The sequence below is a fragment of the Hyla sarda genome, chromosome 2, assembly GCF_029499605.1.
Source record: "Hyla sarda isolate aHylSar1 chromosome 2, aHylSar1.hap1, whole genome shotgun sequence".
Classification (NCBI taxonomy): Eukaryota; Metazoa; Chordata; class Amphibia; order Anura; family Hylidae; genus Hyla; species Hyla sarda.
The window spans coordinates 428,074,546-428,088,928 of record NC_079190.1 but is presented as its reverse complement, the minus strand read 5'-3'; the positions used below and the strand labels follow the sequence as shown (position 1 = coordinate 428,088,928).

Below are 14,383 nucleotides of genomic sequence, written 5' to 3'. Positions count from 1 at the left end.
GATAGATGGTACTTGTCAGAGTAATACCCATATAAATGCCAGGACTCAAGGTCCACAGCTGTGTGCATTCTGATACCTTTCTATCATAGCCGGAAATACATTGTTAAGCAGTGTGCGCTATTGTATGTTTTCTGTAGGATCGGACTAGATGTTAAGCCTAAGCATCTCAAGCACATTACTAAAAACTTTTAGCGACCATGGGGGAAGATTTATCAAAACCTGTCCAGAGGAAAAGTTGCTGAGTTGCCCATAGCAACCAATCAGATTGATCTTTCATTTTTCAGAGGCCTTTTCAAAAATGAAAGACGCGATCTGATTGGTTGCTATGGGCAGCTCAGCAACTTTTCCTAGGAATTCTTTGGTAGGTTTTCCTTTTGGTAGGTACTTACCCCTGCATACCGGGAGATGCTCTGACCCAGTCGTATAGTCATCACAGTTTGGCCCTTGTCAATCGTTGTGATCCTTACAGTTGCCCATTTTTCCTGCTGCCAACACATCAACCTTAGGAACTGACTGTTCACCTGCCGCCTAATGCATCCCACCCCTTGATGATACTCATGGTATATACTAGTGATCAACCGATTATCGGTTTGGCCAATATTATCGGCCGATATTCATGATTTTGGACGTTATCGGTATCGGCAATTACCTTGCCGATAATCAAATAATGCACGGAACCAAATGTTGAATACTTATCGGAACCCAGTGTTTATTACCACATAATACAGAAAGCATCTATTATATATACTGTTTACTGTTGCTAGATCTGTGGGCTGGTCAACCTTTAGCTGCCAATAAGTATTAGAAATTTCATGTCAAATACTGCAAGAGCTTCTGTCAGATAGTAAACTATGGAATGGGCTTGTTGGATTTGCTCAATCATTGTTGCCAAAAAATAAGCAATAATATATCACTCTTTATAGTGGTACATGTACACTGCTCAAAAAAATTAAGGGAACATTTAAACAACACAACTCCAAGTCAATGACACTTCTGTGAAATCACACTGTCCACTCAGGAAGCAACACTGATTGACAATCAATTTCACATGGTGTTGTGCAAATGGAACAGACAACAGGTGGAAATTATAGGCAATTAGCAAGACACCCCCCAATAAAAGGAGTGGTTCTGCAGGTGGTGACCAAAGACCACTTCTCAGTTTCTATGCTTCCTGGCTGATGTTTTGGTCACTTTTGAATGCAGGCAATGCTTTCACTCTAGTGGTAGCATGAGACAGAGTCTACAACCCACACAAGTGGTTCAGGCAGTGCAGCTCATCTAGGATGGCACATCATTGCGAGCTGTGGCAAGAAGGTTTGCTGTGTCTGTCAGCATAGTGTCCAGAGCATGGAGGCAATACAGGGAGACAGGCCAGTACATCAGGAGACGTGGAGGAGGCCGTAGGAGGGCAACAACCCAGCAGCAGGACCGCTAACTCCACCTTTGTGCAAGGAGGAGCAGGAGGAGCACTGCCAGAGCCCTGCAAAATGACCTCCAGCAGGCCACAAATGTGCATGTGTCCACTCAAACGGTCAGAAACAGACTCCATGAGGTGGTATGAGGGCCTGACGTCCACAGGTGGGGGTTGTGCTTACAGCCCAACACCGTGCAGGATGTTTGGCATTTGCCAGAGAACACCAAGATTGGCAAATTCACAACTGGTGCCCTGTGCTCTTCACAGATGAAAGCAGGTTCACACTGAGCACATGTGACCGACATGATAGAGTCTGGAGACGCCGTGGAGAACGTTCTGCTGCCTGCAACATCCTCCACCCCTAGACATCTTATCCCCTATTCAAAGGAGGACCCCCGCAATCTCTGATGCAGCATCCCAGACATCCGGTGCACAGAGCGAACTTCGCTCCGTGACAGATAACTGGCCATGAGGGACGGAGGCTGGTGTTCGCTCCGTGACAGATAACTGGCCATGAGAGACGGAGGCTGGTGATGTCACGGCCTCGCCCTGCTTGTGACGTCACGGCCATGCCCTCTCAATGCAAGTCTATGGGAGGGGACGTGACTGCTATCACGCCCCCTCCCATAGACTTGCATTTTGGTGGCAGGGCCGTGACATCATGAGAAGGCATGGCCGTGACATCACCAGCCTCCATCCCCCCTAATCAGACATGTTATCCCTTATCCTTTGGATAGGGGATAAGGTGTCTAGGGGTGGAGTACCCCTTGAACTACAAGTCTAGGGCGGCAAAGTGGATGTTGCCTAAGGTGAAGGCTTCATGCTCACAGTTTCTGAAGATACCCTTCCTGAAGACAAAACATTCAAGCCTTGAAGGTGTTCTTTCATCTCCTACCACACAATTCTCACCACGGTATGGCGGAGATTACACGCTATAATTAACTATATGAAGGGCGAGAAAAACTTTTGGATACTTGTCATTTCCTGGAATTTATGAGCCTCAAAACAGTCTCTTGTCTTGTAATGGGCACATGCCTTCAAACATGGAATTTCCTGTTTCCATACACTGCTAGAATCCTTGTCTTTCTGTTAATACTCGGCAGTTTGCATGGAGTGTGCACCTAGGTAACACTATACACCAGTAATCTATCACAGGCCGGAGGCACGTGCAGAACACAGCAGGATCCAGCAGGAGCAATACAAAACCTACACAACCCAGCCAATTCACCAAGAGCAACGCTCTCCAGAAATCTGTATTTGTTGGCTGTGTTAGAAAGATTATTTCTCCAAAAAGCTGATTAAGATGTAGCTCTCTAAATACAAATGTATCAATACAGGTATACAGGTTCTTCTCAAAAAATTAGCAGATTGTGCTAAAGTTCATTATTTTCCATAATGTAATGATAAAAATTAAACTTTCATATATTTTAGATTCATTGCACACCAACTATTTCAGGTCTTTTATTATTTTAATACTGATGATTTTGGCATACAACCCAAAATTCCTATCTCAGAAAATTAGCATATTTCATCCTACCAATAAAAGAAAAGTGTTTTAAATACAAAAAAAAAAAAAGTCAATCTTCAAATAATTATGTTCAGTTATGCACTCAATACTTGGTCGGGAATCCTTTTGCAGAAATGACTGCTTCAATGCGGCGCGGCATGGAGGCAATCAGCCTGTGGCACTGCTGAGGTGTTATGGAGGCCCAGGAGGCTTCGATAGCGGCCTTAAGCCCATCCAGAGTGTTGGGTCTTGCGTCTCTCAACTTTCTCTTCACAATATCCCACAGATTCTTTATGGGGTTCAGGTCAGGAGAGTTGGCAGGCCAATTGAGCACAGTAATACCATGGTCAGTAAAACATTTACCAATGGTTTTGGCACTGTGAGCAGGTGCCAGGTCGTGCTGAAAAATGAAATCTTCATCTCCATAAAGCTTTTCAGCAGATGGAAGCATGAAGTGCTCCAAAATCTCCTGAGAGCTAGCTGCATTGACCCTGCCCTTGATAAAACACAGTGGACCAACACCAGCAGCTGACATGGCATGTTCAATAGTGGCAGCTGACATGTTTCTGGTTCAAAAGTGGCTTGACCTGGGGAATGCGGCACCTGTAGCCCATTTCCTGCACACGCCTGTGCACAGGGGCTCTGGATGTTTCTACTCCAGACTACGTCCACTGCTTCCGCAGGTCCCCCAAGGTCTGGAATTGGTCCTTCTCCACAAATCTTCCTCAGGGTCCGGTCACCTCTTCTCGTTGTGGAGCGTTTTCTGCCACATTTTTTCCTTCCCACAGACTTCCCATTGAGGTGCCTTGATACAGCACTCTGGGAACAGCCTATTTGTTCAGAAATGTCTTTCTGTGTCTTACCCTCTAGCTTGTGGGTGTCAATGATGGCCTTCTGGACAGCAGTCAGGTCGACAGTCTTACCCATGATTGCGGTTTTGAGTAATGAACCAGGCTGGGAGTTTTTAAAAGCCTCAGGAATCTTTTGCAGGTGTTTAGAGTTAATTAGTTGATTCAGATGATTAGTTTAATAGCTCGATTAGAGAACCTTTTCATGATATGCTAATTTTTTTAGATAGGAATTTGGGGTTTTCATGAGCTGTATGCCAAAATCATCAGTATTAAAACAATAAAAGACCTGAAATATTTCAGTTGGTGTGCAATGAATCTAAAATATATGAAAGTTTAATTGTTATCATTACATTATGGAAAATAATGAACTTTAGCACAATATGCTAATTTTTTTTTAGAAGAACCTGTATAAATATAAGAACATCAGACTAACAGATGCTAGATCAGATTGAGATCTGGGGAAATTGGAGTGGGCACCATGAACTCTGTCACATTCCTAAATAATTGTTGCAGTGCGGTTGGGTACATTCATATTTTAGAAGGTGGCTGCTGCCATCATGCAATACCACTGCCAGGAAGGGGTGTATTTGGTCGTCAACAATGTTTAGGTAGATGGTACATGTCAGAGTAATACCCATATAAATGCCAGGACTCAAGGTCCACAGCTGTGTGCGTTCTGATACCTTTCTATCATAGCCGGAAATACATTGTTAAGCAGTGTGCGCTATTGTATGTTTTCTGTAGGATCGGACTAGATGTTAAGCCTAAGCATCTCAAGCACATTACTAAAAACTTTTAGCGACCATGGGGGAAGATTTATCTAAACCTGTCCAGAGGAAAAGTTGCCGAGTTGCCCATAGCAACCAATCAGATTGATCTTTCATTTTTCAGAGGCCTTTTCAAAAATGAAAGAAGCGATCTGATTGGTTGCTATGGGCAACTCAGCAACTTTTCCTAGGTTTCCTAGGAATTCTTTTGGTAGGTACTTACCCCTGCATACCGGGAGCTGCTCTGACCCAGTCGTATAGCCATCACAGTTTGGTCCTTGTCAATCGTTGTGATCCTTACAGTTGCCCATTTTTTCCTGCTGCCAACACATCAACCTTAGGAACTGACTGTTCACCTGCCGCCTAATGCATCCCACCCCTTGATGATAATCATGGTATATACATAACCAGTCAGCGGTTTTACAGCTTCTAAGCGCCGCCTATGACCAGCTGTAATAACATGTCAGGATATTACATAAAAGCAATAAAATAACACATAGGGAGCAGGACTGTCTCCCAGAGCCTAACCTGCAAAGCCCATGACATGGCATTTTACATCAGCCTGTGTCATTGAAGGTTTGGGGGGGTCTGGATTTTGCTAATGTATTTGCAAAATAAAACATGAAAACTGAGGGTTTTTGTAGCCCTTTATTTATAATAACAGGCACAATCTCAGATCTACAGGGAGTGGCTGTAATAATATTATTGTATAAAATGCACTGTAATATACCACTCCAAGGTAGAACAAATACATAGATTTGCAAACAAAGAGGATACTATGTGAAGGATCTATAGAATACTCTTATCTTGACATACATCAGGCTGCGGCTTTTGTTCTCTCTCATGGATCACACCATATCTAGAAATTGGCAATTATATGAGATCGTGTTCCAGGACAATGTCTACAAGGTAGACAATTTCTTAAAGAAACAGGTAGAATTGCATTTTCTTTAAAGGGGTACTCCACTGCCCCAGTGTACGGAACATTTAGTTCCGAAAGCTGGGTGCGGGGTTGTGAAGTCCCGACCACGCCCCCTCAATGCAAGTCTATGGGAGGGGGGGTACACCCCCTCCCATAGACTTGCATTGAGGGGGTGTGACGTGATGTCACAAGGGGGTGTGGCCATGATGTCACAGCCCCGCACCCAGCTTTTGGAACTAAATGTTCTAAACGCTGGGCAGTGGAGTACCCAAAATAACAAAACAAAATAAACCTTCATTGTTCTGATGCAAGTTACACTGAGAGCCCACAAGTGACCTTAGAAGAAGCGGAAGCTAGAGTGTGATCTGCTTTATCCCTTAAAAGAGTAGTCCAGTGAAAAATAACTTATCCCCTATCCAAGGATAGGGGATAAGTTATAGATCGCGGAGGGTCCAAACGCTGGGACCCCCCCACGATCTCCTGCACGGGGTCCTGGCACACGTCCGACCCCGCAGGAAGCCACGGCCGGCACACCCCCTTTATGTATCTCTATGGGGTACATGGAGGGGCATGTCGGCCAGCGTTCCGTGTGGGGGTCGGCACACCCCCTTCCAGCCAACTGTTGGGGCCCCGTGCAGGAGATTGCCGGGGGTCCCAGTGCTTGGACCCCCCGCGATCTATACTTTATCCCCTATCCTTGCATAGGGCATAAGTTATTTTCCACCAGACAATTCCGTTAAGTCGGCTCTTTAGCCACCATTAAGGCTAGGGTTACATGGCGACTTTGGTTGCACAACATGAAGATCGCAATATCACATTGCGGCATCGTATCTAAGGATTAACAACGTAGTCACAAAACCCAACTCTCATGATCCTAAGTCCTACACGACTGATACTGACCTCAATGCAACCGCAACCTGCTTGTGACAGCAATTTGCTGTCATGTGATGCCACCATGTAGTCCAAGCATTATTAAATGCAAATTTAAAGGGGACCTGGCTTTCATACTGCTTCAATGTTCTTCAGTGGCTTCTCTCTACCTTGTGGGCCTTGAATAATAGATCTCTCCCTACAGCCAAACAGAGAGAGCTTTTATTCAAGGCAGGTGGAGCGGGAAGAAGCCACTGAGGACCGCCCCAATGACTCCTAGTCCAGGTAACATGAAAGTGATGGCAGATTCTCCTTAATCACTAGTATGTGGTACCTGTATTGGTGCATGTTTGTGATCACTTTATTTATGGTGTCTAAAAACTCCTGTGACTACACCTCTTTTCCACGGGGTGTATCTCATATTGCAGCATATCCAATGTCAAGAATTTATTTTGATCGCCATATTGGGGTTGGGAAGTAATTTTTCCTCTGTCATGGGGCAATTGGCATGAGCCTCATGGTTTTTTTTTTGCCTTCCTCTGGATCAACACAGTAGGGTTTTAGGTTGAACTCGACAGACTCTTGTCTTTTTTCAACCTTACAAACTATGTTACTATGTAAGAAAGTAGTAATTTGAAAATCATGTTCTGTGCATTATGCTGGTTTTCTTAAAAAAAAATGGTGTAATGCAGGGTCAGTCCATAAACATTCATAGCTCGGTCACATAATATAGGAATGACTCGAGCCCACTGATCCATCATCATTTAATATATTCTGAGAAGAATTGTCACCAGACTCCCTTTAATCTACCTCAAATTACAACTGACAATTCTTAGCAAACAAAAATCCTTGAAAGGTGCCAATTTGCCTCCAGCCATATAGGATTACTTTACAGGATTATCATTAAACCAAAGACAGCCGCGCAAGCTTCATCTACTGATTTCAGTCAGGCACATTACGCTGGCAGCACGCACAAATTTGTCCTAAACTGCAGCCCTACTTCGGAACATCATTTTTTACCTTTATATAATGTTAAAGTGGTTCTCCGCTGGCAAACATTTTATGTTTTATCAATTAGCCATGTGCAGAGACATCACTATAGGGGTACAGAGGTAGCAATCACACCTGGGTCCTACTACATAAAGCCCGCTCTGCCATATAAATAGAGAGGCAGCAAAAAAAGAACTCCAGACCAAGGGCGCTATCCCAGATGGCAAATAAATAAAATAAAGGGATGACTCAAATGGACTAGCAGAAATTATACTTTATTAAAAGCAAATAATCTGCATATACATCCATAGGCAAGCAAGACGCTTTTCGGGTAACATACTACCCTTTATCAATTGCAAATGTATGCCATATAAGACCCTGGTGTTATAAATGGCCAATGTTTAGTGGCAGCACCCTTTACAAATTTTGTATAGACGTCCAATATCATCTTGTTACACTTCCGGATAGTTGGTTATATAAATCTGGGTACTCAATGTGAAATATAGAAAGAGTCAAGAGTGATATGGCACTAGACCTTCCCTTAAAGGGGTACTCTGGCCCTAGACATCTTATCCCCTATCCTTTCATAGGTCCCTAGCGGCAGGCCCCCCGCGATCTCGACTGTGGCACCCCAGACATCCGGTGCACGGAACGAAGTTTGGATGACTGCCGATGCGGGGCGGAGGCTTGTGATGTCACGGTCAGGCCCGCTCGTGACGTCACGGCCACGTCCCCTCAATGCAAGTCTATGGGAGTTGACGTGACAGCCGTCAAGCCCCCTCCCATAGACTTGCATTGAGGGGGCGAGCCGCGATGTCACGAGCGGGGTGTGACCGTGGCGGCAAGAGTCTCTGGCGCTGCGCTTGACGCTATAAACGAACGCCGAGAGCAGCAGGGAGATTGCGGGGGTCCCTGATCAGACAGATAAGATGTCTAGGGGCGGAATACCCCTTTAAATGGTCCAAGTTTTATCACCTCTATGGAATGGAAAAAAGATCACATATGACTGCTGTTATTCTACAATTTAGTGCAAGTTCCTCTGTAAAATGTTCCCATAAGTTTCCTCCTTTGCTTTGTTACAAGTACATATGTAGATGATCACTGCTCCACTTTCCAATGTAAGGAATATTCCCAGTGAAGTCTCCCGGACTACGTCAGACAGGAATCAGCTGCTGCACAACAATGACGCCAGTGACATGCAGTAGCTGGCCTGTCTGCGTATTGTAAAAGGATGCTCCCTTGGTCTCGCTCTAGACAGAGCAGCACATGGAACTTGTCTGAGGATTAGCCGCATGTTTCCTAGAGAACAGAAAAAGCCGCTGTGCACATCACTGTCATACCTCACTCCTGTCCACTTCATAGGAACAAGCAAATTTCATGCCCGGTCTACAGACTTTAGCCACAGCACGCAAGCACAAGGGGATCATAAACAGTCACATAATATAAAGATGTGACTGCGGAGCCAAGCAAAAGAACTGCTGACCTAGGTTCTTGGCTGAGGATATGCCAAGGTCCAAGACTTCATGTACTGTGAAACATTTTAATGGTCAAAATCTTTTAGTTCAAGTCAAAAGTCATGAGAACAAACTGTAAGCAGGCTCTGGTAACCCCACAGTCAAAACATACATGAGCAATAGTACAGTGCATAAAGGATAAGCATTACATAAGTCATCCAAAGGCAAATAATAACTAAAGCACATAAAGGGGTACTCCGGTAGTAAACATTTTTTTTAAATCAACTGGTGCCAAAAAGTTACAGAGATTTGTAAATCACTTCTTTTAAAAAAAATCTTAATCCTTCCAGTACTTAACTTCCTCTGTAGTGTACAGTAGCTGATATTTTATTTTTGAATATCTTTTCTGTCTGACCACAGTGCTCTTTGCTGACACCTCTGTCCATGTCAGGAACTGTCCAGAACAGGATAGGTTTGCTATGGGGATTTGCTCCTGCTCTGGACAGTTCCTGACATGGACAGAGGTGTCAGCAGAGAGCACTGTGATCAGACAGAAGATTAATTCAAAAAAGAAAAGAACTTCCTGTGTAGTATACAGCAGCTGATAAGTACTGGAAGGATTAAGATTTTTAAATAGAAGTAATTTACAAATCTGTGTAACTTTCTGGCACCAGTTGATAAAAAAATAAAATAATTATATATATATATATATTTTTTTTTTTTCCACCAGAGTACCCCCCCTTTAATACACTTGTAGTTTCTATTCTTTATAACAGAGATCACCCACACCTATTCCTTAAGACCCACCAGCAGTCCAGGAATGTAATTTTCCCTAGTCAATTCCAATGGAGTAACTGGAAAAAAAATAAAATAAAACAGAATGTTGGTGGGCCTTGAGGACTGGGTTGGTGATCACTGCTTTATAGAATCATTGTCTCAAATTGCAGTAATGGAGTGCCAAAAAGTGTAGTTTCCTCCTAGTTGGTGATCTACTAAAACGGGTCCAACTGACTGCTACTTGCCCATCTCATTTGTGTTGACAAAGCACCAAGCACAAGACTGCAAGGGGCTGGCACTGTCACTGTACAATACCTAAGCCAGCCACCTTCTTATACCAGCCAAACAGCATCCAAGGGTACGTGCAGGATGGTGGACAATAAATTGTGATCAGAGGGGAAAAGGGGTATTATGGGATTAGCTATTTGAACTATGAACTAGTTTAAAGTTATTTTGGTGGGTTTTATTATCCCTTGGACAATACATTTAAAAAGGTAGAAAAGCACTAGCCCACCAAATCAGATATTCAGTCAAAAGTTCTCGTGACCACAAAAGCATTCACAATCTAGATTCCCAAATATTCAGGCCGGCATCACGAGAAGTCACTTTACCTGCCAGAGTATGGGAGAAAACCAAAAGTGCCCAGAGGAAAGCCACAAAAACTCTAGAACAACATACAAACTCCATCCAGATGTTGTTCTGGTTGGATATGAACCAATGGCCCCAGTCTATCAAAATACAAATAGGTGGTCCATTATCTTCAAGGAAAATAAAAGACCAAGAGACAATAAGGAGAATGAAAATGATAAAATAAAAACAAAAGTAATAAAAAGTAAAATTTGCTTACACCAACTGCCATACACAATAATAATAATCATTTTATTTATATAGCGCCAACAGATTCCGCAGCACTTTACAATACACCTATAAACAGGAAAGCGGCAAAACGTCCAATGGTTGAAAATGGCTGAATTGGAAAGACTACACATTCCACCCTCAGATTATTTCCGTGGAATTAAAATGTAGATTTTTATCCGTAAACCAGCATGCTTTTTTATGTAATACATTTCACCAAGCCCGGTCGTCCCTTGGACAAGTGCATACCCATATTCAACACTACAGAGATAACCAAAACATTCACAAAGCTGCAGGCAAGGAAACTAAAATCAATATAAGCAATTATCCAGAATATTTTTGGCAAGATTTCACTGTTGAGTAATGGAATAATTGATAGTAAACTTTATGTTCAGAAGTTGTATTCTTCATGTGCTGTGGTTCTTTACCCATCTACTTGAAAGTCCAGGTCCTGCTGGACAACTATTAAAGGGGTACTCCGCCCCTATCCTTTGGATAGGGGATAAGATGTCTGATCATAAGGGTCCCACAGCTGGGACTCCTGAGCTCTCTGTGCAGAACCCAGCGTTCGTTTAGAATGCTGGGTGTGGGCGGCAGGGGTCGTGATGTCATGACCACGCCCCTTGTGACTTCACACCACTCCCCCTCAATGCAAGTCTATGGGAGGGGGCGTGGCGACTGCCACGCCCCCTCCCATAGACTTGCATTGCGGGGGAGTGGTGTGACATCACAAGGGGCATGACTGTAACGCTACGACCCCCGCCGCCCGCTCCAAACGCTCGGAACAAAACGTTCCGAATGCTAGAGCAGCGGAGTACCCCTTTAAGTATATCTGAAAAGCACAGCCAAAATAGTATACTACATATAATATGCCAAACATGACAATCTTCAGTACAAATCTTTATATGGTATAAATCAAAAAGAAAATTGTCAAGTTAATTGAATACGTTTTTTTTTTTTGTATGGTCAATAAACAAAATAAAATACTTACGTCGTAAGCCTCTTTTCGTAGCCCTTTACTACTCCTCAGCCAACTTCTACTTAGTTCACTAAGTTCAGGGATGGGCTGAACCTTTAGCCTTACTGTATCTCCAGATTGGCGGATCATCTCTACAATTTCATCTCGAGATTTATTCTCCACATTACGACCATTTATTTCAACTAAACGGTCCCCGGGTACCAACCCCAAAGCGAGGTCTTTAGTGCCAGCACCAGGTTCTGCAAAATGGACAACCCTCCTGTATACTTGGCCATCTGGTGCCCTATCCAACATGGTTGTCCTACGTAGTGAGAAGCCAAAATCTCCAGTGTTTCTTCTCTGTAGCTCTAATTCTCTTGGCACAGGTGCCTGTGGTGGAAGCACAGATGGTAGCCGCAAATCCGCTAGAAAAGACTTCGAAACGACTTCTGGAATTTTGACAAAAGGTTGAGAATTGCTCGGTGGGACTACCTGCACTGAAGGCACAGAGTATAGATTAAGCTGGTTTTCAAAAGCTCGGATTTCAACCTGTGGTGAAGGAGCAGCAGAGTTTTCAGATGGGGTGGAGGTTTCAGACTGACTCTCGTCTTTGCTCTTTTGGGAGAAAGAGAATCGCTTGACCATCTGCGCCATTCCAGTAGAATTCTGCTTGGCCAGAGAACCAAACTTAGCGGCTCGTTGAAGAACGCTACCTTTGAAGTTGATCTCCTCTATCTTCAAGTCATCAGTGGAGCTGGCAGTACTGAGATGCCCAGAGTCATAGAGAGCGCTTCCCCTGTTGCTGACATTATCTGAGTCAATGTCGGTAAGATTCAGTTCAGAGCTGCTAGCTACTTTAATAGGTATAGGATTAGAGATTTCCAGTTTGGTCTTGGAGTCCCTCTTTGAGGAACGATTAAGGTTAAAAAAGCCCCTCCTCATGCTCATCTCCTCCAGACTCTTCAGCTCGGCTGCAGACATCCTCTCCTTCTTTTCTTTCTTTTTATCCTTTCTGACCCCATCTCGGTCCTTATCTTTTTTCATTAGGTTGAACATTTTGGAATGTATTTATGGGGCAGTGCGCAGAACGGGAACCTTACTGGTGTTCAGTATATTCTTGTCTCCAGTGTTTCTTCAATCCTCATAGATAAATATTTCACTGAAAATAAGAAGAGACAACACAATGAGACAATAAGAATGATTTCATGGAAGACTAAACACTGAACACTACAGAAAGCGGACCGGCTGCAGCAGCTGACAAAAAGTACAGTATTTCTATTGTGCGTTTTGACAATTTGACATTTTGTATCTATGAATCCATTGGGATGTATTTCCACAGTCCATGTGTTTTGACAAGTACTAAATCAACAGTGAATGTACTACATATGTATTTGTAATGATATACCTTAGGCGGGGTTCACATTGCGTTTTCTCCCATATGGCAGGAGAGAGCTAAAACCTCGCGCTCCCGTATGCCTTTCTGTGCGCTCCCGTATGTAAATCATTTCAATGAGCCAGCCGGAATGAAACGTTCGGTCCGGTCGGCTCATTTTTGCGCCGTATGCGCTTTTACAACCAGACCTAAAACCGTGGTTGACCACAGTTTTAGGTCCGGGGAAAAAGCACATACGGCGCAAAAATTAGCCGACCGGACCAAATGTTTCACTCCTGCCGGCTCATTGAAATGATTTACATACGGGAGCGCATAGAAAGGCATACGGGAGCGCGAGGTTTTAGCTCCCCCCTGCCGTATGCGCTCCCGTATGGGAGAAAACGTGATGTGAACCAGCGCTTACACAGATACAAATAACCAGGCACAGTCTCGACTCAAACGCCGCCAAGGATCTTCCTGTTAAATGCAGGATCAACACAGCCTCTTTTTTCTTCATGCTCACAAATGAATCAAAGCGTGAACATATAGAACTGTACTTGGAGCACTCACCTCGGACACAATGCTTGTAGCAGTACAAACTCTTTATTCAAGTTGCAGGTAAATCGTACAGTGAAAAGATGAAACAAGGACGGGTGGGTTCAGCCGGTGGGCATTCGCCCAACGGCTGAACTCACCCGTCCTTGTTTCATCACCTCCACAATATTGTGGAGAACAGTTGTCAAAAAAACTTAAAAATCTTCGGTGTTTAACACACAATAAAAAAAAACACACACTGTCAACCCCATGTAGCCATCAGTATGCCCTGAATTCCAACTATACACAAGATCATCTGCCTTTTTGTGTTCATATGAATGGAGATGATACATCACAGTAAGACTAAAGCCAACAATATAAGAAAACTTATCATGCAAATCATGTGACTAGTTGAGGTCAATCAAAAGTATACACTTAAAGGGGTACTCCGGTGTTTTTTTTTTTTTTGTTTTTTTTTTTTATCAACTGGTGCCAGAAAGTTATACAGATTTGCATATTACTTCTATTAAAAAATCTTAATCCTTCCAGCACTTATTAGCTGCTGAATACTACAGAGTAAATTATTTTCTTTTTGGAACACAGTGCTCTCTGCTGACATCATGACCACAGTGCTCTCTGCTGACATTTCTGTCCATTTTAGGAACTGTCCAGAGCAGCATATGTTTTCTATGGGGATTTTCTCCTACTCGGGACAGTTCTTAAAATGGACAGAGATGTCAGCAGAGAGCTCGGAGTTCCAAAAAGAAAATCATTTCCTCTGTAGTATTCAGCAGCTAATAAGTACTGGAAGGATTAAGATTTTTTAATAAAAGTAATTTACAAATCTGTTTAAACTTCTGGCACCAGTTGATTAAAAAAAATAAAGTTTTCCACCGGAGTACCCCTTTAACTTGAATAATATGTAAATGATTGAACCTTCAGACTGTCCTGTAGTCTATTAGAACAATTATTTCTACTTATTTCTGTTTGTTTTGTGTCCCTTCATTCATATAAGCAGCTTCCTCAGAGAAATCTATCCAGTGATACCAAAGAACAAGCCATAGAAAAGCAAGTAAACCTCTTAACACATGTTTTTCCTGATGGGCGGATAA

The 14,383-nt window shown here is 43.2% G+C and overlaps 1 protein-coding gene across 5 annotated transcripts in view; it reads right to left on the bottom strand.

Annotated features, from left to right (window-relative positions):
- Positions 1 to 14,383, bottom strand: part of MYO18A (myosin XVIIIA) — a 350,022-nt gene that overhangs the window by 298,545 nt on the left and 37,094 nt on the right. For all 5 annotated transcript variants that reach the window (XM_056559045.1, XM_056559047.1, XM_056559046.1 and 2 more), the window contains exon 2: positions 11,399 to 12,524. In XM_056559045.1, coding sequence (XP_056415020.1) covers positions 11,399 to 12,421 — 1,023 coding nt within the window. In that variant the 5' untranslated portion in view covers positions 12,422 to 12,524. The remainder of the gene's footprint in view (positions 1 to 11,398; positions 12,525 to 14,383) is intronic.